At 35.4% G+C, this 27,049-nt stretch overlaps 2 protein-coding genes across 15 annotated transcripts in view; both read left to right on the forward strand.

The window, feature by feature from the left end:
* Positions 1-21,382, forward strand: part of LOC311631257 (zinc finger protein 638-like) — a 91,615-nt gene extending 70,233 nt beyond the window's left edge. For 7 of the 9 annotated variants that reach the window (XM_084901166.1, XM_084901174.1, XM_084901169.1 and 4 more), the window contains 11 exons: positions 1,107-1,148; positions 1,345-1,479; positions 3,748-3,873; positions 5,835-5,872; positions 10,282-11,494; positions 12,091-12,156; positions 13,818-14,769; positions 15,552-15,659; positions 18,751-18,852; positions 19,617-19,735; positions 21,069-21,382. In XM_084901166.1, coding sequence (XP_084757292.1) covers positions 1,107-1,148; positions 1,345-1,479; positions 3,748-3,873; positions 5,835-5,872; positions 10,282-11,494; positions 12,091-12,156; positions 13,818-14,769; positions 15,552-15,659; positions 18,751-18,852; positions 19,617-19,735; positions 21,069-21,140 — 2,973 coding nt within the window. In that variant the 3' untranslated portion in view covers positions 21,141-21,382. The remainder of the gene's footprint in view (positions 1-1,106; positions 1,149-1,344; positions 1,480-3,747; positions 3,874-5,834; positions 5,873-10,281; positions 11,495-12,090; positions 12,157-13,817; positions 14,770-15,551; positions 15,660-18,750; positions 18,853-19,616; positions 19,736-21,068) is intronic. The other 2 variants (XM_084901167.1, XM_084901168.1) reach the window with 2 other exon arrangements.
* A 5,525-nt stretch (positions 21,383-26,907) lies between these two features.
* The window catches only part of LOC311631258 (zinc finger protein 638-like), a 65,975-nt gene continuing 65,833 nt past the window's right edge, over positions 26,908-27,049 (forward strand). For 5 of the 6 annotated variants that reach the window (XM_084901175.1, XM_084901179.1, XM_084901180.1 and 2 more), the window contains exon 1: positions 26,908-27,046. The gene's annotated coding sequence lies outside the window, so the exon portion shown is untranslated. The remainder of the gene's footprint in view (positions 27,047-27,049) is intronic. The other variant, XM_084901176.1, reaches the window with a different exon arrangement.

Genomic DNA, 27,049 nt, shown 5'->3' on the forward strand with positions numbered 1-27,049 from the left:
TTACTATCTACTAAATAAGAGTGAGAAACACTAATCGGTTGGTTTTCCTCTTGGATATGCCTGGCTGGTTATGGAACACAACTCTGAACCTAGCTCTACCTCCATTTTGATTTCCTGAAAATCTTTCTCCACAAAGTCCCGAGACTGACATAAAATTCAAATCTGTTCAAATTTAACTGATTTAGAAACTCTTCGTTGTTTCTGTGTGGCCAACTCCTAATAAATGTTAGAATCTCTAGAGCAAGGTAGAAATGCATCTAATTTTGAAAAAGCCTTCTATAGAGAATCACTTAATGTGGTGCCATTACTGGGATTGTTTTATACCTGTTCCTAGTATTAAGAACCATAGTATCATAAAATAAAATTCCCTTCTTATACATGTAAGCCTTCAATTAGCTTGACCTTCTTGTCTCACGCACACCACTCTTGGCTTCTTTATAATTAGCACCAAATTGCTATACACTTAGTATTCTGTGTGTGGTTTTTTTTTTTTACTAGCCTACATCTTTGTTCTTCCTCATCCCCTACTTTGCTTGGTTAACTTCTTGTTTTATAACTTGAATCTCTTACTACCTACTAAATTAAATACCTTATTCCTTATCTGTGAATTTGAATGTCTTCCCCTAAATGATACAACCTTATTAATTTAAAAAAATATATTTTATTGATTTTTTACAGAGACGAAGGGAGAGAGAGAGAAAGCTAGAAACGTCCATGAGAGAGAATCATCAACCAGCTGCCTCTTGCACACCCTTACTGGGGATGTGCCCGCAACCAATGTACATGCCCTTGACCGGAATCGAACCTGTGACCTTTCAGACCGACACTCTACTGCTGAGCCAAACCGGTTTTGGCCAACCGTATTACTTTTTAATGTACTACTTAGGGAAATAGGATAAGTTAGGTTTATGGGTAGGGTGCAACTTTCATAACTTGTTTAAGAAGAAGGAAAGATGTGGAAGTAGCAGAACTTTTGCTGAATTCATTTTATGAAACAGTGCTTAATGATTATTCATAAATGCTATTTTATTATAAATCTTGACTAATTAAAAATATGAATGAGGAATGATGTACATCTTCAACCTTGTTCCATTTTGCTTTCCTAGGAAGCTATATTTACAGCCTTGATTAAAGAAAATAATCCAGAGGTGAGTTTTGCATTAAGTGCTTTCCTAGACTTGTTTAATTGATAGAAGCCTTGGTTGTTTTTGTTCACATGCTAGAAATTAAAGGAAACCTTAGCACTAATTTTAAAATTAAATGCTTTTAATCTATGTTATACATTTGATATTTCAGCTGTGACTTTCTTTTCCTATGCTCTCTCTAAAAAAAAAAAAATTACAGGCCAACATAGAAAAAATATACCATCGATTTATACATCTTAATAACTTGCCAGAAGATGGACTTCAGTGTGTACTTTGTGTTGGACTTCAGTTTGGAAAAGTGGATCACCATATATTCTTGAGTAATAAAAACAAGGTAACTAAGTCCCTTCTATTTTTATTTGTATGTGCTCTAAAGAATATAAAACGAAATCCTGTATTATTATGGTCTGCAACTTTTAATTCAGCTTCTGAACTGAAGCACATATAAGCATTGCTCAGCCTCATAGCAGAATTATGGTAGAGGAGTGTATTTTCTTTGGGCTGTGACAAAAAGGAAGATCATCTTTCTCCTAGAACCTAGTTTTAAGGGGAAATAAAACAAATGAAAGATAATAGTGCAAAGAGCATTAATTTATGGGGAAGTTTTAGATTTGAGTTCATCTAGCTTTAACCACCTTTATACCCTGGCTAAGTTGTTTTAAACATTTTATTTGTAAAATGAAAGGTTGTTGCCAGGTATTTTCTAAAGTCCCTTCCAGCCATAAAACACCTAGAGAGTTGGGTCTCTCTGTTTAGTTATATGGAAAGTATAAAATGATCATTCTTTACTTCTATACTTTGGCTTCTTCCCTTAAAAGACATTAACTTCTTTACATTTGCTATGCCCTCTGTTTAATGTTTAATCCAAATACATCCATTAAAAGTAGATTTTGATCAACCTTATATTACCAAGAAAATTACGGTTTCATATGAAAGTTGGAAATATTTGCTTTATAAAAAGTAGCTAATTGACCAACAGCTAGTTATTTCTCTAACATGCTTCTAACTGATACATACCCTGTTTCCCCGAAAATAAGACAGTGTCTTATATTACTTTTGCTCCCAAAGATGCACTAGGTTTTATTTTCAGGGAATGTCTTATTTTTCCATGAAGAAGAATACGGTACACATTTATTGTTAACTGAAAATAAAGAAAATTTATTATACGGTACGGTAGTATGGTAGTTGTCAACACAAACCAGACAAACTGAATTCTACAGTATCAAGAATTTACTCATTTATTCAGTGACAATCATGGCATCATCTTCTGGAACATCATCATAACAATCCAATTTTTGAATTTCCTGGTGAATTTCTTGTGACTCCATTTCTTTCAGAATCAGGGGACCAAATCTCTCATGTTTAGCCTAGGGGGTCCTTATTTTTGGGGGGATGCCTTATAGTTCACTCAGAAGGAAACCTGTAAGTAGGTCTTATTTTCGGGGAAACACGGTAGAACATGTTTGTTACTTTAGAAATAGTGATATAGGATGGAAGGGAGATGACAGATGGCATAAGGAATTCTAAATAATTACTTTAGACATTTCTAATTCTCAGTTCTTCCTCATCCACTATTTTGCTTAGTTAACTTTTTGTTTTATAATTTGAATTCTCTTATTAGCTTCCTGCACACACCCTGATCAGGGATCTTACTCAGAATTGAACCAATAGGTGTTCGGACAATGCTCTCACCAACTGAGCCACACTCCTTTTCATTTTGCCTTGACTTTTCAACATTTAAAGGACTGTTTTGTTGACTTTAAAATAAGGATTAACTTTACCTTTTAAATCACGTATTTGAAATCTGGAAAAACAAAGATTCATACTTTGAAAAATTAAAAAATATTTTATTGTAAAATAACATAAAATTTACTACCTAACTATATTTAAATGTTAGTTCAGTGGCATTTAGCATATTGTGCAATCATCTCCACTATCCATCTTTCCATTAAAGAGTAACTCCACATTCTCACTCTTCCTAGCCCCTGGCAGCCACCATTCTACCATTCTGCTTTCTGTCTCTATGAATTTTACTAGGTACCTCATATAAGTGGAATCATACATTATTTGTTCTTTTGTAATTAACTTATTTCACTTAGCATAATGTCTCCCAATATGTGTTGTATCATATATCAGAATTTTCTTTTTAAGGCTGAATAATATTTCATTGTTTGTATATGCCACACTGGGGATGAACACTTGGGTTGCTGTCACCTTTTGTGCACCAGGCCTCATATATATATGGCTAATATGCAAAGTGTCCCCTCAGAAGTTCAACCGGGAGACTGAGAATTCGATTGCTCGCTATGATGTGTGCTAACCACCAGGGTGCGGGGTCGAACAAAGGAAGGCCGCAGCCAGGGAAGCCAGGGAAGCCAGGGAAGGAAAGCCCTGATCATCTGCCAGGCCCAGGGACCCTACCCATGCATGGATTTTGTGCCTCTAGTTGTGAATAATGAACATCAATGTCCAAATATTTGTTCAAATCCCTGCTTTCAATCCTTTTGGGTATATACCAAATAGTGGAACTGCTAGATGATACGGTAATTGTTTTTTAAATGTTTTTAGGAATTATTCTTCCCTTTCTTTATCTTCTCCAAAGGCAATTCTTCAGTTAGATAGTCCTGAATCTGCTCAGTCAATGTACAACTTTCTGAAACAAAATCCACAGAACATAGGTGACTGTATATTGACCTGTACATTATCTCCAAAGTTGGACTCATTAGAGGTAAGATTTTTTTTTTAATCAACTTTTGTGCTTTTAGAATATAACGAAAGCATAAAGTCATTCTCCCAAAGCCAGGTGATATACACTGAAGGTAATTTCAAGGATGATGTTCTTGGCCAGTAATCAAACTGGTTTTGCATTTAGATTCTTTCATTTGAAAATTTGTTTTGCAATCACTGCCAATTTTTATATTATGGAGCAGTATAAATTTGAGAATAAATTGAGGTAATTTTGGAAGTTAGCATAAAACTTATTTTGGACATATGTGTAGAGTGATTCCATTTGTGTGATATAGTTATCTCCAGAATATAGAGACTATGAGTTCATTTTGGCTTTGCCCTGGTATAAAGAAGTTTTTCTATTTTATTTATTTATTTAAATTGTATTTATTATAAACTTTTTTTTTTGTATAAGAAATAAGATTTTACAGGTTCTTGGCTTATGCACTAATAATACATGTATGAATACTATAAATAGTCCACATTTGAAATTCAAATTCATGTTTTCTAACAGTTTCATTGTATGTATATCAGTAGCAGTGGGTAAACAATAGGGCTTATATTTGGTGACTGAATGTTTTTTGTTTGTTAAATATGCCAAAAATCTTGTGTAGCTCAAGAAAATGAAAATTCATATTAAAACCAAATTAAATAGAGCACCTATAAGTAATTGCATCATGATAGGTACTGATCAAGCACAAATTGAAGGAGTTGTTTAACCTGATTATTTCAGGTAAAAATTTGGAAATTTTAGTCCTTGTTTCTCAACAGAACATTGCGTTTTTAAATTTATTTTTGCGCATTTTAAAGTTATTGCTTTGTTCAACTAAGTTCAGTAATTACATAAAACCTCTGCCTACATTGCTACTTTACTTCCTGAACCCTTACTCATAACCTTATTCTTACATTTTAGTAGATTGGAGATCCCATTTGGCTTAATTGTAAAAATCTTAGCTACATCACTAATAAGTTAGCCTTGGCCATATTGGATGGTAGAGGCAGGTAGACTTCAAAATATTGTAATTCTCTATAATAATAAAAGCATAATACGCTAATTAGACCAAACGTCCTTCTTGGATGAAGCCCTGGCATCAGGGGCTGTGGTGGTGGAGGCCCAGCCTCTTGCACGAATTATCATGCATCGGGCCTCTAGTATAAGAAGGAAAGCCCTAAACTAGGGATTAGACTATGAGATTAAAATGATTCCTGCACCCAGAGTTTTTAAATAATAGTTTTTAATTTATGTTGTAGAATTGTGCACTGGAAACCTGTATATTATTGTTGACAAGTGTCACACCAATAAACTCAATTAACTAAAAGGAAATAAAATAAAGGGCATATATTTTTGCTTGTTTGGTTTACTCAGTGTAGTATGTCCTAAGTGCCTAGCCCAGTGATTGGTAGGTAGACACTGAATTTTAATTCCTGCTTCCATTTTGGGCCCCAAACATTGCTTGCTTGGTGGTTCGGACATGTTTAAATATTATTAGTATTGTTAAATTTTGTCCTACTTTTCTAGGTGTTTTGAGTAGCAGACTTTTTCAAGTCAACTAATTTCCCTTATGAATAGAAGTTTTTTTCAGTAACATTCGCACATTGAAGATGTTGATATTTGAGATTGATTGTTTTTATTCTTAGCTAAAGGTGGTATTTCCAGGCTTTTAAAGTTAAAAATTTATTTCCTATTTATGTCAACACTAAGGAAACTTACTTTTATCATTAGTTGCTATTTGTTAGTTTTTCTCAATAACCTAACCTTAATAAAAGTAAGTTCTAGAACCTGATAGTTAAGTGGTCACTGAAATTTAACATTTACTTGAATATATTTTAAGTGGTTTGTTTTTGTTTTATTTTGTTTTGTTTTTTTGCTTAGATTTTAAGAATTGAAATCATTGCATTGATGGGTTAAATATTTAAAGTTCAGTAGAATAGGCTCTACTAAAATGTGGAATTATGTTACAGGCTCAAGCTGAGAAAGACCAAGAACTAGGAAAAGAAAGGTATGTGATTTAAGTTTACTAACATTTTCATCTAGTATTTAGTTAATTACTGCATTTCATTTCTATATTTTGTAGTAATTGTTCACCTGTACAAAAAAATTCTTATTTTACATGTTCATTTTGTAAATATATAAGTGTTGTGATTTTCTCTTTTGGCTTTGTTGACCAATGGGGTGATTTTTGTTTTTGTTTTTTTGTTTCAGTGTTTTATAGATTTCTGTTTAGAAAAACTTATAAACACAGTTTGAGTTAAATATATGAATATGACTTCTTTATTAAATGTTTTGCTAAGACTCTTAAACAACTCAACTCTGTGATTAGTTTTATATTCTTCATGTTAGATTTTCTTTTCCAAAATAGTTACAATGGTAAAACTTTAATCTTTTTTGCATAATTTATAAAAAAATTAGATTTAAAACCAAAACAGTAATGTTTAGTGTGTATTTTGATACTTTTTAAAAACAACTGGGGTATGGAAAAGGATATTTGTAAAACAGTAATGTGTATGCTGCTTTATATTTTCAGAGGATGTTAGTTTGTTCCTCAGAATCTACACTAAGTAGTGACTTTGTTTTGACCAAATTGTCTTTTCAGTCATTCTCTCATCCTGATGAATCCACTCATATACCACCTTTGCCCCACCATTGAATAACCTCCCTATTACTACTTTTCATTGGGATTTACTGATTTAAACTCTTTTTTTCTTTCCTTATACAGTAAAAGTAATTTACCCTTATTTGTTGGAATTAATGTAGTAAGAGCTTTTAAGTATTACAGAGCATTTTGAAAGTGTTTAAAATGTGGAGAGTTTATTTTATTTGATGAACTAATTTTAAGATGCCTGAAGAACAGAAAAATAGGAAGTTTTACTGATATTTCTTCTCAGTAATTAATATTTATAAAATGAGCCTTTTAAATGATAAAGATGATTATGAGTACATTAAAATATGTTGGTGACTTGAAGCAATAAATTTGATGTATGTGTCAGCATACAGTTGTACATCATACCAATTATATTTATATGACTAAGAAGTAATACCAAAAACAATGTTTGATATAAAAACCCATGAATGGCTTAATAAAGTAAGAATGCCACATGTAGTAGTAAAGATAGACCTACAGTTTGGCCATAGTAACTCTTTCTGGTAAGTAAAGTACGTTCTTTGAAAATCCTGTTTTATATATTTCATCTGACAAAATTTCTTTCAGGTCTTCAGGAATAGGTTTCATCTGTGTTTTGGTCATTTTTTCCTTCTGTTTTGACTTTAAAAATCAAATATATTAATGAATTTAGAGATTATTATCTAATCTTAAAAATTAATTAAAAATTCTAGCATTAATAACTTTTTAATTCCCATTTTGCAATCAGTTTTTTTTTTTTCCTGACTTATGTGACATTAGAGAAAAATATGTGAATTTTAGCCCAAATACTTCACATTTGTTTATTGGAGTAAACCGATTATGAGAAAATATGGGTGCTTATTTTTGCCTGCTTTTTGATAGTTCAAGTATTTAAATATATTTCCTACTGAATGGAAATCTCACGTGGATATATTAATAATTCAATAATAACTCTACATTTTGCCTGTTCTTGTCTTCCCCCACATAACATCATTTTTCATGTGACTAAGGCTCAAAATAAATATACAAGATAAGATTTTTACCAGTTCATTCATAATGTTGGGAAGTAGCCAGTGGCCTTCTGAAATAAATGCTAATCTTCAGTTTTGTTAAGTCTCAGTCTAAAGTTTCTTGTAAATTGTATGGTATGGTGTTACCATTTGTTCTCATGCCCAACTTTTATTGTATGCCTTTTCTGAAGATTTGACACTGGGGTGGGGAGGTGGGACAGAGGGTGGGAAATTAAAGTATCTTAAATGCCTTCCTGGGATCAATTTTTTGTGCCATTTTCCAGAATATGATTGTTTTCCTTTGTTCTTCTGAAAGACTGATTATTTGACTTCTGATGTTAATAATTACATGCATTTGACATTTCAAAGTGACTTTCTAAGCTAACTGGATGAATATTGAGGTCTTTACCCATATTAGCCAAAAAACTAGATATTGGTAAATGAATTCTTTGAAGAAAGCACCGTAATTTAAAACAAAACAAAACAAACAAAAAAAAAACCCACACATGGCACAAGAACAAATAATGGAATTGAGCCATTTTCCAAGTAGGTCTGTGCTCTTTGTTTGAAATATGGAACTGCTGCATAGTGATTCATTTTACAGAAAAGATAATAGCTTTTTAAAAAAATTGACAAACTGTAAATATGGCAAAGGGGAAGGACTTGCTGTATTCTAGAGCCAGGAATCAAAATCTCCATTGCTAGTCTTCTAGACCAGAAGATTGGTGTTTTTGTAATAGCCTTAATTTGTAAAGGCTTTAGAGTTAAATCACTGTTCTGTAATGAGGCAGGAACTTGAATTTAATCCTTATCATTGGAAATGAGTCTTGTGATTTAAAAACAAAAAGTTTATATATTTGAGAAGTCATTTATGTAACTGCTCTAACTGAATGACACAACTTTTTCTTGTTTTTGTGATATTTGTGCTTGACCACAAGTTTTATTTTGACTAGTCCTAAGAATTTCGAACACTTAAAATCACCCACTGGTGTTTTTTAATATAAGGGATATGAATTATTTAAAATAACATTTAAATTCTTTTAGCATGCAAAGGATAGCTTATAGCTTATATAAATGAATAAGATGTATTGATTACGTTGTGTGGTTACTGGCTCTTTAACTTAAATTCCTCAGCCTTTTTGCCTTTACATTTTTTATCAAGAGTTATTTTTCTGAACTCTTAAAAAAAAAGTTTTCTCCATTGGAAGTTTAAACTTATCAACTTTAGGGAGAGGACTAGTTTATTGGCTCCCAATTATTAGAACCTTATGTGATAGCACTTTTTTCCAAACTTCTAAAAAATTATTAATGTGTCAGGACAGATACATATTATCTTGTGCTCAATAAAGATATATGGCCACCTCTTACAAGCACATCATAAGGGGTGTCTCATCACCTCCTGTTTCTTAAAGTAGGGGGGAAATGTAAATACTCTTTACTATGAGGTATTGATGTGCACGATCACTTTCTGTCTGCTGTCTTCCTCCAACCTGCTGCTTCTGATGTAATTAAGTGAATGTATTTGTTGTACTTCAATTTGTGTTGATAACATGCTGGACACTATCTTCAGAAGCTTGGATTTTCCTTGTTACCCTTCAAGATTCATCTGATCTTTGGAGCATTGATATAGTTTATCCTGTCTCTGTCTGGATGAAAGTAGTTTAATTACAGAATTACACTTTTGCTTACTTTTCATTTGGAAAGACCACGATTAAATAACATCAACTACATATATTTCCTCCATTCTGAATAATTTTACTTACATTTTTTAAGTTATGTATTGGAATTGTATGTTATTCTCTATAACTGGAAATATTTCTCTTAACATATTTCTCATAATATAGCCAAAGGTACATATTTTATAAGACTTCATATTTATGTTAGGGTGATGATACTATCAGTTTCATCTTTAACTTTATTTATTCCTTTATTTATTTATTTATTAATATATTTTATTGATTTTTTTTTTTTGCCCCCCTCTCTCCCTCCCATACATCCCCTCCCTCCCCAGAGTTTTATGTCCATTGGTTGTACTTATATGCATGTATGCAAGTCCTTCGGTTGATCTATTATCTCCCCCAGATATTCCTCCCCTCCCCACTATAATTTGACAGTCTGCCTGTTGCTTTACTTTCTCTATATCTGTCTCTTGGTCCATCAGTTTATAATCATCTTTAACTTTAAATATCCAACAGGGTATTAAAATTTCCAAGGAATGTTTTAGTATTAGTAATAAATACATTTCTTGGGAAATTAAAAACAAATCTGTTTCATTCTCCCCAAAAAGAAAGAGGTGACTTACCATCAGTTTCCGTTTATGTTGTTCCTTTTAGGTGAGATTTCAGATTTCAATGCGTAGATTATTAGTTTTATTGTAGAGCTATATATATATTATTTCAGTTACCACTGTTAGAAAGATGGGACCGAATAATAAGATGCAAATTTAACACAGTAGGAAAAAATTTATTTTAATTTAAATGAGTACAAGGATCCGATCAATGGTAATAATTTTGCCATTTCCTTTGAACTAAAAAGAAATCTTCAATGCACTGAAGGATCTCTTTAAAATTTTTATATTGTTTAGATACTTACATCAGTACATCTTAACCATTTTAATGCCGATTGGCTGGATTTCCCTATGCTAATTATTAATGCATCAGGAAATCTTAACAATTGGCATCAACAGGATTATTTATGATGGTTGAATTCTCATCATAGTTTGATTTTTGTTTGTGTTTTTGTTTGTGTTCTTTTTTGTTTGTTTTTAAATACTTTTAGCCCTGACTTGAAAAACAATCCAGTTGGTGAAAGTGAGGTGCAAACAGCAGCTGATAGTGCCTCTGTTGAACCTAGTGAGGTTGAAGAAGAAGCTATTCCCAGCATTCAGAACGAAACTTCTGTACAGCAGGAAGAGTTTTGTGAGGAAGAACCTGACAAAATACTATGTGACTCTGACTTTGCTGTTGAAACCTTGGAAATTGAAACTCAAGGAGAGGAGGACAAAGTGGAAATTCCTCTTGAAGAATCCATTCCAACCAGTATTGAATTATCCACCGAAAATGTGGAGGAGTCCATTTTAAATCAGCAGGTGTATACCAGTGACCTTGGGAAGGAAGAGGCAGAAATTAATTCTGAAACAGAATTAGCAACATCCGACAGTGCATTTATAGAAGAAAGGAACATCCGAGGAATTCTAGAAGAATCTCCATCTGAAGCAGAAGACTACTTTCCTGGGATTACACAGGCTATGATAGAAGCTATAGCTGAAGTGGACAAACATGAAACTGTTTCAGAAATAGTACCATCTACTTCTGCTGTGACCCTGGTACCAGGAATTTCCACTGGGGATGAGAAGACAATGAGCAAAAAGGGAATTTCTGAAAAAAGTAGCATGGATGAACAGGAGGAGAATGAATTGAATACTAAGGAATCCAAAGTGGATCTGCAAATAGGAACAGAGAAAGCTGAAAAGAATGATGCTAGGATGGATGCAGAGAAGGTGGCAAAGATTGTGGTACCAATGAAAGAAAAGCCTTCAGGAAACACTGGGATCAAGGCATACCCAAATAGAGGAGTGTGCCAGGCCAGTAAGCCTGATGAAACTAGTAAAACTAGTATGCTGGCTACATCAAATGCACCTAGCAGTAAATCAAGCATCAAGGCTGGTATGGTCTCTTCTCCAAAGGCAAAACCTACAGTTTCAAAATCTGAAAACCAGAAAAGTTTACTAAAATCTGTACTCAGAGATCAAATAAATGCTGAAAAGAAACTTTCTGCCAAGGAATTGGGTCTTAAACCTGCAAGTGCCAGGTTGGCTGAAAGCAGCAGTAAAATCAAATCCACTCAGAGCGGTATTACCAGAGGAGGCAGTGGAAGGATCTCGGCCCTGCAAGACAATGACTCTAAACTGGATTACAGGGATATTACAAAACAATCTCAGGAAACAGAGGCTAGACCTTCCATCATGAAACGGGATGACAGCAACAATAAGGTGAGGAGGGTAGGAAGAATGGCTCAGTGTGTTTGAAGTGATTAGCTGTCCTGTTGTAGCTTTGGAGTAGGAGATGTAATCTTGTTTTATACTCTCATCTCCTCACTTTGCTCCCAAGCTTCCATTTCCTTTCTGGTTCCATTGGTCTAAGCTGATAGACACTTAGAATAATAAGCTCAAGTTCGTAATTATTAATAGGTTTGGAAAGCATTATTTGGATAAAATGTGGTCAGAAACGTAACTTTGTGGTTTAAAAATAAAGTGGGCAGTGAGTCTCCCGAAGTGACTTACTACTCTGCTTCTGAATGGGAAACTTTTCTTTTTGAAATTGAAGCTTTATTAGCTTACTGGTTGCCCAACTTAGACATTGTTGGAAAAGGTCAGTAAAACTGAATTTAACTACAACTTCTAGATTATGTCTTTACTGTTATTATCCGATGACTGAGTTTGGAATACCTGGTAAATATTGGCATAAATGAATGTATTTGGATAATGTTTGTTGTTTGAATTCTCTTTCTCTTTCTAAAGAACACTAATAACCTAGTTGTAAATTCTTTTTTTTTTTTTTCTTCCATATTTTTTACTTAATATTTCAGACTTTGCTTGGGCAAAACACTAAGAATCCTAAAAGTACCACTGGTAGAAGTTCCAAATCTGAAGAGGTGAGAAATAGTTTATTAAAACAAACCCTTCTGTTCTTTCCATCCAAAGGATAGGAATGAAATGTTTCCTTTTCTTTGGACCCTATTACCAATTTGTTTTTTACCTTGAACTAGGCTAGTTTGTGGTTGTTTTTTTGATTTATTTATTTGTTTAAAGTATTACAAGTAGTAGTACACATGTATCCTTTTTTCCCCATTGACCTCCCCCCCGCCTCTCCTATCTCCTGGCACATGCCCTCCCCGCTCCCACCCTTACCCCACTTCAGTAGTGTCTGTGTCCATTGGTTATCCTTATTTATATGCATGCATACAAGTCCTTAGTTTGTGTTCTTGATGCAGGGCAAAAGTTAACCCAGGGACAGAAAGAGAATTAGGGTAGGAAAAAGCCTTTAATTTCATATTAACAAGAATAGGTTATAAACACAGAATAAAATGATATGTGAAAAGGAGACTGGCACTTGACTGGAGTCTTCCCCTCATTTTGCGACACTTACAAAAAGGTGGTCATTTTGATAAATGGATGGGCTCTATGATTTATTTTTCTGATACTTGGTTGCACTGCCAAACATACAGATACATTTTATGTTTGTTTGCTATTTTAGGATTCCACTATTCATAAAATGTTTTTCCTAATCATTTTATATTCTTCCTCTGGTAGGGGAAGAATTTGAGTTTGTTTTATTGGGGAAAGGGAATATGTTAGTTTAAGAAACAGAAGTAAGGATATTGTTATTCCATTGACTTAATAAGATGATAATACAACTGCTTACAGATTCCTTCCTCACCAAATTACTGGGTGTATATTCAAACGTCATTATTATATGTAATAATAATTGATCATTGATAACAAACTAAATGTTATGGGACAGTGGTCGGCACATGCTACTCTGGCCCCTGGAGTGTGGCTCTTCCACAAAATGTCACGTGCTGACTCGCACGTACAGTGCGATTGAAACTTCGTGGCTCATTCGCAGAAGTCGGTTTTCGGCCTGGGCTAGTCTGTTTTGAAGAAGTGGCATTAGAACACTCAAGGGGCCAAAGAGCTGCATGTGGCTCACAAGCTGTGGTTTGCAGACCACTGTTGTAGGAAAAGCCTTCTGGTAATTTATTTTCTTTGATGTTGGCATTATTAAGTCCAGTAATACTTGCCACTAGGTCTTAGTAATTTTCCATATAACTTTATCAATATGTTAACTTTATATTTCAGTGTTTCATATCTTACAATATATATTACATATGAACTGGTCAATGGAACCATCTTGGTAGCTATTTACTTTCTAGCTTCATTGTGATATTTAACATATGAAACAGTCAATTCTTTATATTAGATTGTTTGATAAATGCTTTTGTATTTTTGTGCATCATTTTAAAACTTGTACATTATTTAGGAATTAATTATAGTGTTATTGAAATTAAGTGAAGGTGGGATTAGATTATTACTGGGGTTTTACCCTTGGCATTGTTTAATTTGTGAATCACAGCTAACTCATTTGGCAGACTTTTAAAAATAACAAATTTCAACCTTTAGGGAACTTTTCTGCACTGAAATTCTCACAAATGATACTTCATGCACATTTACTGGGACTATTTGAAATGTAGTCAGTTTATTAGTAATTATTCACAATTCTTTGATTTTTTTTTTTTCTTAACCTTTCAAACAGGAACCATTATTTCCATTTAATTTGGATGAATTTGTTACTGTGGATGAGGTTATAGAAGAAGTGAATCCTTCGCAAGCCAAACAGAATCCACTAAAGGGAAGAAGGAAAGAAGCCCTCAAAAATATTCCTTCCTCTGAACTTAATGTAAAGAAGAAGAAAGGGAAAACTTCTGCCCCTCATGTTGTTGAGGGAGAATTATCTTTTGTAACATTGGATGAGATTGGGGAAGAGGGAGATGCATCTGCACACCTAGCACAAGCTCTAGTCACTGTAGATGAAGTTATTGATGAAGAAGAAATAAATATGGAAGAAATGGTAAAAAATTCAAATTCACTCCTTACATTAGATGAGTTAATTGATCAAGATGAGTGCATATCCCACAGTGAACCTAAAGATGTTACAATACTGTCGGTGGCTGAAGAACAAGATCTTCTCAAACAGGAACGCTTGGTAACTGTGGATGAAATTGGAGAAGTAGAGGAGCTACCTTTAAATGAATCAGCAGACTTAAATTTTGCCACTTTAAATACTAAAGGAAATGAGGGAAATACTGGAAGTGATTCCATTGGCTTCATTTCTTCCCAGATGCCTGAAGACCCTGCTACTTTGGTTACTGTAGATGAAATTCAGGATGACAGTAGTGATCTGCACTTAGTGACTTTGGATGAAGTAAATGAAGAGGATGAAGACTTTGTGGCAGATTTTAATAACCTTAAAGAAGAGCTTAATTTTGTTACTGTTGATGAAGTTGGAGAAGAGGAAGATGGAGATGATTTAAAAGTTGTATTAGCACAAAGCAAAAATGACCATCCCACAGATAAAAGGGGGGATAGGAGAAAGAGAGCTGTGGACACAAGGAAGACAAAACTTGAAGCCTTGTCCCAAGTGGGTCCAATAAATGTGAATGTTACAGAAGAAGATCTGAACGCCATGACTGAGAGGCACTTAGAAGGTAGATACTTAGACGCGGTTGTTTTTCTGTTTCATGAGGGTATTACATTAAAAAAAATTTTTTTTAATATGTTGCAGCATTTCTAATACTTTTACTCTGTATTGAAAAGAAGCCAACAAATAGTTATAGCCAAGGAAATATATACAGCTTTCACAGATTTCTCTTACAGAGTAGCCCTCGCCCCAAGTTATTATACCTCAAGAAAAGATACCAAAACCAAAAAGCAAACTAGAGTACCAATATTAAAATTGGAATGAAATGGTATATTTGCATTTTGGGGAAAACCAGCTTTGGTAAGTAGAAGGTTGTTTATACTAGACCCTTGTACTTTTGGATTTAGAAGAATCCAAGAAGGTACCATTTCACTGAAGTAATATTTTGAGGGTATATGATAATAGGTCAACTCACCTTCAGGACTTGAGGGAGATCAAAATAATATCAAATAAGGAAATCCTGAAAGAAGAAAAAAAATACTAGGAAGGTCCCACAGGTTTGTGGAACAAAATAGAACCGTATGTATAGGCTTCTTAGGGAACACAGGAAGGTATAGTTTGGAACAAGATAAATCAGAAAATAAAAGAAGACTGTTTAGACTAATGCTGAGTGTTTTTAAATAAAATGTTCTTATTTTATATTTGAAATGAGCTTCCTTCCCAAATTTGAGTATTATCTTGTTTGCAAAAAAGGTGTTAAAATTGTTACTTAGAATTAAAAGCAATTTAAATATTGTTATTGTAAATAATAGGCTTCTTTTTTTCTTTTTTCCTTTTTTTTTTTTCAAGCTAAAATGCCATCCAAAAGAGTTAGAGTTGGGACAACACCACCATTGGAAAACACAGTTGAGACAGAACCAGAGCAAGAGGAAGAAGAGGCCTACCAAATTAGTGAAGGTAAAGCAGGATTGATGGAAGGGGGACAAGAGAGTAACACAGCATGGGGTCTTAGATCTACCACTGCAGAAGAAAAGTAGAAAAACAGTGAAATAGCTTGTTGCGGGGCAGGAGGCATAGCCTTATAATTATTAGATCTGAATAAAGATTGTTTTACTTTTGTAATTTAGAGAGGTAGTGGAATATAATGAAATGGGATAATAGAATAGTAGGCAATCCCATTATAGTAGAATGTGACAAATTTATAAAAGTGATCCCTGAAAGGGGTTATTTTGATCATGTTGCAGTATCAAGCGGAAATCATTTATTAACTAGCTTTTACTTGTAGATCAGACTTGTTGCTTTGTGGATGCTGCCAAGCAACCAGCCAGTGAATTCAGATGTCTTAATAACATTAATAAAACTGTGCTGAACAAATAGGGAACATTGTCTAAGTGTAACAGAGTTCTCTAGACATGAAACAAGTATTTGTCATTGTGTCCATTATGTTCATGGCAAAATGCTAAAAAGGGTAGGAAAAAAAAAAAAAAGCATTCCATTCCAGATCTCAAGTTTATTGATTCAGAGAGATAAAGCAAAATATCAACTACCCAGTGACTTAAACAGCCCTTGCACCATCCTCTTTATAGCATCCTTCTTGCCATCTTGCTTTCCTATATTCTCTAAGGAAAGACTGTGATCAGTCCAAGTTCATTGAATCTGATCTTAGTTGGTGCTGCTCCATAATTTATAGGCCTCCTTCCTTTCCCATTTTTTCTAACCAGTTGTCATATAAACCTTTTTCTCCCCTCTGCATCGCCTAGTCCATTTCTCACTGTATAGTCTTGCTTTCATTTCTATTTTCCAGAGCAAATATACGATCTCCCCTTTCTGCCAGCTTGTATTTTACCTATATTGGCTCCTCACACTTAAAATACGCCTAAGACTTTCCCCTTTAAAAAACCATGCCCTTAACTTTGGAATCCTAGCTGCCATCTTATCTCCTTTCTTTTGGAGCAAAGCATTTAGAAAGAACATCCACTATTCTTCATTTCCTATCAAATTGGATATATTTTGGCTTTTTTTTTTTTTTTTTTTTTAAACCACCTTCCTGAATTGGTATTGAGAATCTCCATTGGGCTGTTGTGAAACTTAGTGTTTTTTTTCCTTCTAAATTTAGTTTTATTTTACTTCTCTGCATCATTTGTTACTACTGATCATGCCCTCTTTCTTGAAGCTCTCTCCCAACTGTTACTCCTCTGTCTGTCTCTTCTGTATAACCTCTCCTTGATACCAAGCCGTGGTTAGTGGCTCAGTTGAAGAATGAAGAATAGAGAAAGGATGATTGATTTACTGCTTCTGTAACAACATATTTTCATTAATGCAGAGATAATTTGTTTGGTAATATGTTTTCTAGCTTAAGACTTCACTTTTAAAACTTAAATATTTGTTTTAATTTATTTAAGTTATTATATAATTATTATTGTGAGATAAATGTCTATAGAGCTTCAGGAGCAAAATGTGTTTGAAAAAGTTTTTTCCTTTGATTAGGGAATAAACTTTTGTAGGAAGATACTGGAGGCTATTTTAACTATCAAGTCAAGAAATGAAATACAGCCTTTTATTGATTCTTTAGGATTTGATAACCAGTAAACTGCAAGGAATAAGAGAAAAATTAAAAATGCTATCATAATTCTTAGCAGTCTCCTCAGATTTAGTAAAAGTAGTTCAGTTTCCTGGAGAGAGCACTGAACTTGAATTCACAAGTCTTGGCTCTAGCCTCTGTCACTTAACCTTGGGCATGTCAGTTTCTTCTCTTGGTTTTGCTTTCTCCATCTATGAAGAAATAGGGATACTAATAATGATTTGACTGGCCTCTCTTCACATGAGATAAATGCTAAATGATGTGTATATGAAAGAGATTTGTCAAGTGCTATGCAACAGTGTAAAGTATTTCAGCTACTGAGGGTAGTAAATAAGATTGCTTGGAACCAGTTCTGTCTTTGTCTTCCCCCAAGATCATATTACGCAGTGTCTGCTGACATGAAGTGCTTCTTACATATTATTTATTCTGCTGGGCTTTAACATTTGAATTTTCACTTGTGATTCTAACAAGGGTCTTAGTCTGTCAGTTTTGGCTCATTTGGGTTAATTTTGTTTTTCGGTTGTTTGTTTGCTTGTTTGTTTGACGGTCGGAAGGGCCTCAGTACAGAGCATCAAAATTATTCTCTGCTCATGTTCTTTTCCCCTTAATCCACACTCTTTCCCCCAATCCAACACTTTGCATACACATGGTAACTCTTGACACTTTATTGAATTTCTTCCATTACCCTTTAAATTAATCCTTTTTCTCTTTCTTTCTTTCTTTCTTTCTTTCTTTCTTCCTTCCTTCCTTCCTTCCTTCCTTCCTTCCTTCCTTCCTTCCTTCCTTCCTTCCTTCCTTCCTTCCTTCCTTCCTTCCTTCTCTCTCTCTCTCTCTCTCTCTTTCTTTCTTTCTTTCTTTCTTTCTTTCTTTCTTTCTTTCTTTCTTTCTTTCTTTCTTTATTTTTTTAATTATGTTCTTATTGATTGTTAGAGAGGAAGGGAGAAGGATAGAGAGAGACAAATACCCATCATTACCTCCTGCACACCCCCTACTGTTGATGGAGCTCATGATCTCGGCATGTCCTGGTGACTTCTTGGTTCACGGGTCAATGCTCAAGAGCTGTGTCCCTCTAGCCTGGCTAGTTCATTTTCTTTAAATTCATTTAGATTACCTATTTAGTCCTTACATCAAAGAATCTTAGAAGAGTGGTCAGGTAGGATTAAACAAGGTGAGCCATCAATTAATCTTTGAAGGAAGGGATTATCTAATGCACATGTGTCAAACACAAGGCCCGCGGGCCAAATCCAGCCCTCCAGGCCTTGCAATGTGGCCCGCACCGCGTTGTCATCACTGCACTCCGCTGTCAGTTTATGACATTGTCAGTTTATGACTGTTCAGTAAACCATTCGGCCCGCGATTTAGGCTGGATTTTAGATTTTGGCCCCTTCTCTGATTGAGTTCGACACCCCTAATCTAATGTAAGCTTTAAATAACCTTTTTTTTCTTTAAAAATTTTAATGACTTTAGTTGATGAAGAATCTGACTTTAAGGATTCAGAACCAGAACAAAAACGCAAGAAGATTGAGGACTCTTCTTTAGGGACACCAGTGGCAGCTGATGTTTCTGAAGGTAAAGTAACAATGACACTTTTTTCCTAACCCAGTAGAAATAAAATTCAGTGCCATAATGAAGGTTTTGTTGGTTAGATGAATAACAATAACTCATTCAATAGATGATTATTTTAAAGTGGAAATTAGCAAGTTTTGCACATTGACATTTCTGTAAAGTTTATTACACTGTTTTCACCTAGGAAGGAATTTTATTGATTGCACTCTTGAAGTCTAGGATATTTCTCCTTTTATTTCTGGCACTTCGTTTACTGCTCTGGCAAGAATTGAATTAGTACTTGCCCAGGCAGAAATTTCATTTAAGTAGAATATACTGAAAAGCTTAGCTAACCACCTTTGTTCATGGCCAGCTAAGATGATCTGAGGGGCTCCTTATTTATCAGAATATCCTCAAGCAGACAGTTGCCCATCATTTGCCTCTTTCATTTTTTATTTTAATAGGGGATTCCAAAGAGGTTTATTTCAAAGAATCTATGAGATTCTTTTTTCCATGAATTAATGTTTTTGAAGGATTTCCCTGGCATTCCTGGAGGCTTTGGAATGTTATAGAATTATTAAAGAAATAAAAACATCATTTTTTAAATTAATAGCTTAATTGCTCTTTATCTCTATATATATAGCAATCCTAGGTGTATGTTATGTTTGTACGGTATATCAGTATATACTGTGCTTGTTTTTTTGTTGTGTTTAGATAAATTGATTAACATAGCTATGGCGTATCATAAATTTTCATCCTTTCTCTTTCCAACTCTTTCTGTCCTCTAGATTTAGACTTTCTTGTACCGAAGCCTGGATTCTTCTGTCCAATTTGTTCCCTCTTCTACTCCGATGAAAGAGCAATGATAAATCACTGCAAGAGTGCACGTCATAAGCAAAATACAGAGGTAAATTTCTAACTCCCCATAAAATTTTCAGGTAATGGTATTATAGTCAAACTACCTAAGTGTCCACACCTAATGTACATTCTTTCCGTTTAGGAGAACTGAAGGTGTATGCCAGTTGATTTCTCTTAAGTTTGGAAACCTGTTCCTTCTCATTCATTGTGCCTTGCCAATAACTTCTAGTGTGTCTTTCCTCCGGCAGCATTTGCCCGAGTGGATTCTGCAGATCACTAGTCCCATGTGACACTTCACTCATTAAGTGTAGGAAGTTGTATTCTGATGTGCTCTTGCAGAGTCATTAATCACAGCATATTAAAGTTTACAAATTGTCTAGTTAGAAAGCACTGCTTAACTATTAGCCCATTTTCTAACCCGATTTAATCATAGCCCCTCCCCTTTTCCCAAGTTATACACATCTTCAGGGAGTGTTGTAGAGAATTATCATAGCTCTAGTTTCTCCTGTTTGAAACAGTGTTGTTTTTATACATTTTCCATATTGTATTTGTGGCACAGACACTCACCTAACATTTATTAAGTTCTTATTTGCTGGGAACTTATTTAATCCCCTCTGATCAACTTTATGAGGTTGCTGCTATTATTCAATTTTAAAGATGAGGAAACAGTCTCAAAGAGTACCTAAACACGAGTAACCCCAAGATCATATAGCTAGTTAATGGCAGGCCTATGATGTGAACTAAGCTTTGTTTTACTCTAGACTTAAACCCTGAATTGCTATGTTCTAGGGGTTTTTTTTGTTTGTTTGTTTGTTTTAGCTCTTGGTTTATTTTTCATACACAAAAGACCTGTTGCTGCCTTTGCACCTTTACATTGCTGTTCCTTTGCTCTCTCCCAGTCCCACTTGTATTGCTGGTTGTTCCTCGTCTTTTAGGCTTCAACTTAAATATCAGCTTCCAGAAAAGCGTTTGCCCAAGAAAGAACGAGCTAAAGTAGAATGTTTTCTCCTCCAAAAAAGCATCAACCTTAATCAATTACCTAATTAATGTTCCCTTTATAGGGCTTACCACCGTCCAAAATTATTTATTTTTCATTGTTTCTCTTCCTCCACTAGAATGTAAGCTTTGTGAGGTGAAGGGCCTTACCTATTTTTTGACCACCGAGTCCCTAAGCACAAAGCATAATGCCTGGTAATCATTAATATCAGGTGACTGATGAATGAAAGGAAGGAATGTTAATGAAAGGCATTGTGCTTCAAATCTTTATTTTATAGGATCAGGCTCTTTTAAATTATAAATACAGTGAAATAGATTAGGTTTGTTTGTATGCACAGCAAAACAACATCTAATAAATATTGTATGTTATAAATTGATTTTAACAGAAGTTCATGGCCAAGCAAAGAAAGGAAAAGGAGCAGAATGAGGTTGAAGAAAGAAGCTCAAGCTCTAGGTGATTGGAGAAAAATTTGTTAGAAATTTGTTTAGGGTCCAGTTGATTTGTGTATTTTGTTATCATTAATTTGTAATTTTTATTTCAGAAGCAAATAATTCATGTTGTACAAATTTCTGATTGCCCTTGATGTAGAGAGACTGATGGGGAAAGTATGATGTGTTTGATTTTTATATCAAATCATCAGGCATGGAGAAATATCTTTTGGAAGTGTTAAATAAATGTTCCTGCTGTATATTTAAAATACCATCTTGTGTTTGTGTCTGATTTATTAAAGACTTGCTTACATCTGATTGCAGACGGGCTTCTTTTCTGTGACCATTATGGCTTGGGATGTTTGGGGATTCTTCGTGTGTTAAAACCTTTCTCCAACTATGTGTGTGCAGGTCAAAGATTACTTAAAACTCTCAATTTTGCTGCCTAAAATTAGTTTGCAGTACGTTTAACCCAGGTAGATTTAAGTAAAATTCTACTTGATTTTTTTTTTTTTAATGTGTTGGGAAGATATTTTTTCTGCTTCTGGATATATCTACCATTTCTTTCACAGCCACTTAAGGTAGTTCCTTGCAGGTAATTTAATATTAGCCTGAATACACAAAGATAAAGCAGCCTTCTGTGCACCACTAGGATCACTTTTTTAAACACTTGAATTGTTACTGAATAGGTTTGTAAGGAATTATAAGGGTATAAAAAATAGTAATACACTGTGTTGTTAAATGCTGGATACAGCCCAGTACTATAAATTTTAGAATAGGCCATGCTTAAAGATAAGCCTGCTGACTGAATTATTTCAGTACCTGATTTTTTAACTCCTCCAAGATTAGAGTGCGCCAATAATAGAGGGTGAGTGAAGGGGACAGATACTACATTTCTAGGTTTCTTTCTCATCACAGCACAAGAGTTGCCTCACAGTCTGCAAGAGTGGAGTGAAGTTGCTTACATTATGAAAGACAAGAGCTCAAATCAATCCATAGTTCAAGAAACTGGAAAAGAATAGCAAAACAAACCCAAAGCAACCAAAAGGAAGAAAATGATAAAAGCAGGAATCATTAAAATTGAAAAGGGGGAACATGAGATGGAAAAAAGTAATGAAATATAAAGCTAGTCCCTTTGATGTAGTCCCATTTGTTTATTTTCTCTTTAGCTTCCATTGCCCTAGGGGCAGTAACAGTGAAGAAGTTCTTTTGACATATCTCTGAGATTTTGCTGCCTGTGGATGCCTCTAGTATTTTTATGGTTTCCCATCTTATGTTTAAGTCCTGTATCCATTTTGAGTTTATTTTTGTGTATGGTGTAAGTTGGTGATCTAGTTTCCTTTGCATGTATCTGTCCAATTTTCCCAACACCATTTATTGAAGAGACTGTCTTGACTCCATTGTATATTCGTGCCTCTTTTGTCAAATATTAATTGAGCATAGTGATTTGGGTTGATATCTGGGTTCTCGATTCTATTCCATTGATCTATGTGTCTGTTATTGTGCCAGTAGCATGCTGTTTTGAGAACAGTGGCTTTGTAATACAGCTTGAAGTCTGGTATTGAGATCCCTCCTACTTTCTTTCTCAGGATTGCTGTGGCTATTCGGGTTCTTTTATTGTTCCAAATGAACTTTTGGAGAGTTCTTTCTAGGTCAGTGAAATATGCCGTTGGTATTTTAATGGGGAGTGCATTGAACCTATAGGTTGCTTTAGGAAGTATGGATATTTTGATGATGTTGATTCTACCAATCCATGAACATGGTATGTTCTTCCATCTTTTTACATCTTCCTCTATCTCTTTTTTCAGTGTCGTGTAGTTTTCCGCATATAGGTCCTTTACTTCCTTAGTTAAGTTTATTCCTAGGTATCTTAATTTTTTTGGTGTGATGGTAAATGGAATTGCTTTTTTAGTCTCTGTTTCTGTAAGTTCACTGTTGGTGTATAGAAATGCCATAGATTTCTTGGTGTTAATTTTGTATCCTGCTACCTTGCCAAATTCATTTATTAAGTCTATTAGTTTTTTGATGGAGTCTTTTGGGTTTTTTATGTACAATATCACGTCATCTGCAAATAAGGATAACTTTACTTTTTCTTTTTTCCCCTAAATCCAGTGTTTTATGCAATGTTCTATATTGCCTTGAGTGGTTTATAAAGCTTTGCATGATCTGGTTCCTTGATACTTCTCCATCCTTCATCTTGTCCTATTTTTTTTTTAACTTTTTTTTTTTTTTTTAATTCAGAGAGGAAGGGATAGGGGAGGAGAGAGAGAAACATCAACAATAAGAGAATCATCAATTGGCTGCCTCCTGAATGCCTCCTACTGGGAATGGAGCTTGCAATTTGGGCACGTGCCCTGACTGGGAATTCATCCATGACCTCCTCCTTCATAGATCCTTGCTCAACCACTGACCTCTTGAAGTGAAATATATCAAAGAAATGTTGGACATATTCCGGAACAACCTTAACTCCGGTCATGCCATCTTGTCCTTCTTTCACATAATCCCACTTCAGCTGAGCTGGCCTTGTTCTTCTCCAAACACACCCAACATGCTCCTGTTCCAGGGCCTTTGCGTTTGAGTCGTCCTTGGTTGGAAAGCTCTTCTTTTACATATCTGTATGGCTTTCCCCTTTATATCTTTGCTCAGATGTCCCCTCAGCAGAGATGACTTCCCTGTTCATAGCATTACTCAGCTGCTGATTCATCTTTACTCTTATTTGCTTTATTTTCTTTCCACATTATATACTTATTTGTTTTTTGTTTCTTTCTACTAAAATGCAAATTGTGTGAAAGCAGTCACTTTTTCTTGACTGCCATATCTTCTAGTGTAGGGGTGTCGAACTCAATCAGAGAAGGGGCCAAAATCTAAAATCCAGCCTAAATCGCGGGCCGAATGGTTTACTGAACAGTCATAAACTGACAATGTCATAAACTGACAGCGGAGTGCAGTGATGACAGCGCGGTGCGGGCCACATTGCAAGGCCTGGCGGGCTGGATTTGGCCCCCGGGCCGTGTGTTTGACACATGTGTTCTAGTGCTTAAAATACACAGAATATGTATTCAATGTAATGTAAGTCAAATTATGTCACTTCTTTGCTCAAAACCTTTTCCATCTCAAAACCAAAGCTCTTAAAATTGCCTATGTTATGGTCAGAATTGTGCCCCCCTCCAAATTCATATGTTAGAGTTTTAACATCTAGCACAGATTAGAATATATTTGATATTTTCAGAGGCCATGTAAGTGGGACCTAATCCAATGTGACCAGTGTCCTTATAAGAAGAGGGAGAGACACCAGAGATACATATGCACCTAGAAAAGCCACATGAGACCTTGGTATGCTTGGTTCAGATGCTAGAGCAGCGTTTTTCAACCGCTGTGTGCCGCGAGATGTTGCCTGGTGTGCCGTAGGTGCAGACAAGACAAGAATTTTATAATTTTTCACTATTTTGTTTACTTAATATTTCATAATAAAGTAATTATAAAATACTTTCTTTGTGTTTATTTGATTCCTATTCAAGAGAATTACTTTATATATAGTCAATATAGGCACAGAGTTAAATTTTTTAACATTTTCTAATGGTGGTGTGCCTCGTGATTTTTTTCATGAAACAAGTGTGCCTTTGCCCAAAAAAGGTTGAAAAACACTGTGATAGAGTATCAGCCGGCAGACGGAAGGGTTCCAGGTTTGATTTTGGTCAAAGGGCACATGGCTCGATCCCCAGTATGGGGCATGCAGGAGGCAGCCGATCAATGATTCTCTCTCATCATTGATGTTTCTATCTCTCTCTCTCTCCCTTCCTCTCTGAAATCAATAAAAAGAGAGGAAGGAAGAAAGGAAGAAGGAAGGAAGGAAGGACGGAAGGAAGGAAGGAAGGAAGGAAGGAAGGAAGGAAGGGAAGGAAGGAGGGAAGGAGGGAAGGAAAGAAGGAAGGAAAGGAACTACATGAGGACACATTAAGAAAGTAGCCAATTGCAAGCAAAGGAGAGGACCTCAGGAGAAACCAAACCTGTCCACACCTTGATCTTGGACTTCCAGTCCTCAGATCTGTGAGAGAATACATTCCTGTTGTTTAAGGCACCCAGCTTCTGTTGTGGCCCCCTGAGCAGACTAACACAGCCTGTTAGCATTCCTGGTGTCTATCACTTCATTCTCTGTGTTCCCTCTTACTCATGCTGTTGTAGCCTCTGGCCTTCTTGCTGTTCCTAAGTATGCCAAACTGGCTTTCACCTCAGAGCTATCTTTCCTTCGAGGCTGTACGTGCCATGAGGACAGGAGTTAGTGTTGTCATCTGGTTTGCCACTGAGTTTTTTGGTGCCCAGAAGAGTTCCTGGCACAGAGTAGGCCCTGAGTAATATTATTGGGTCAGTTAATGAATAAACAAATGAAAGTGACCCATGGGTGGAGAAATAGATTAGCAAGACAGGCTAGAATTGGCTATAAATTCATTTCCTTTGTGGGATTTGTTATTGTTGCTATTGCTTGTTGTTGTTTTTTGGCTTTTTTTTTTTTTAAAGGGAAAAGACACTTCAATGAAAGTGGAGAGAAGATTGGTTTACTTAGTATCTGAAAATTAATGATTAATTTAATACATTTGGAAGAAAAAGTTAGGTCCCTACTTAATATCATAAAATGATGAATTTTAGACTAATTAAACATCTAAGTATAGAAAGAAAATTATGAAGTTGCAAACAAAAATTTTAAAAGCTTAGGATAATCTTAGTATAATTTCTTGGTGTATATGCTTCTGGGTATGGCTTCTTAGCCAAAAACAACACTAAGAAGTCATAAAGAAAACGATTGATTACTTTTCCATTTTATAGTAGCAGAAGACACTTGCTGTTTTTTTCTTTGTTGTTTTTTGGCTTGTTGCCTTAGGCAGGATTTGTAGTTTGAACGGAAAATTCGATAAAATACATTTTATAAAAGACTTCTTTCAATCTTGTCTAATGTGAATAAAAGAAACACATCAGCTTGGTGCTATGTTAAGGTGACCAGACGTCCTGCTTTTGGTGGGACAGTCCTGATTTTTACAATTTGTCCCGCGTCCTGCGGCGTTTTAAAAAAGTCCCGATTTTTACATCTGGTCACCTTATGCTAGGTAAAACTGATGGCATGAGACTCAGGGTAGGTGGTATTTTGTTTGCTATTCATAAGGCAGGGCTTGTGAGTTTCCAAAGATTTCCCCCCCAATGATTGATTTTATGTTGAAGTGATAGTGTGAGCTTGAGAAATTACTCAAATTCTCTCAACCCAAGGTTTTCTGTCAGTAAAATAAAGGTTGAAAATATCTACCACTCATATTTTTATTGTGAAATGACATTTGAAAGGACTATGAGAGTGTTAAGCTCCTGAGTACTGTTTTCATTGAATTCTAATTTCCTGACATTTTTGAGTGGCTCTGATATGTGCTATTGGTATGCAAAAACCAACCAACCAACCAACCAACCAACCAAAGCAAAGTACAAGGAAAAAGGATAAAGGCCAGTAGAATCTTAACCATTCAAAGCATGACATCAAGCGCCAGGTGAATGTTATCTAACTTAATGTCCTGTTGAAGGCCACAATAATCAAGGAAGACCGTGCAAGAGGTGAGACAATACAGGTTAGAGATGCCTGTGATTTGGGTAGCACTGCCACAGAACAGGCCTCAGTATTGGCACCAACTGGTGCTGTAGGTTTTACTAGTGCCAGATGCCCGAGTAGATGCAAGAGCGCCCCCTTCTGGAACCGAGCTCCCTCTCCGTGCCTCCGGGCGAGCGTGGGGCGGGCTGTACGCAGGCGCCGCCGGGAGCCGGGAAGGGAGCGCCGAGGCCCTCCAGGCGCGCATGCGTGCAGCGGCGTGGAGGCGGCGGCTCCGTCGGCGTCGGGACCGGAGCCGAGTGCTGCTCTGTGCGGGGCGCGAGTGGGATCCGGCCGGTAGTCGGGTAGGCATAGGTA

The sequence above is a fragment of the Pipistrellus hanaki genome, assembly GCF_964339955.1.
Source record: "Pipistrellus hanaki genome assembly, chromosome: 12".
Lineage (NCBI taxonomy): Eukaryota > Metazoa > Chordata > Mammalia > Chiroptera > Vespertilionidae > Pipistrellus > Pipistrellus hanaki.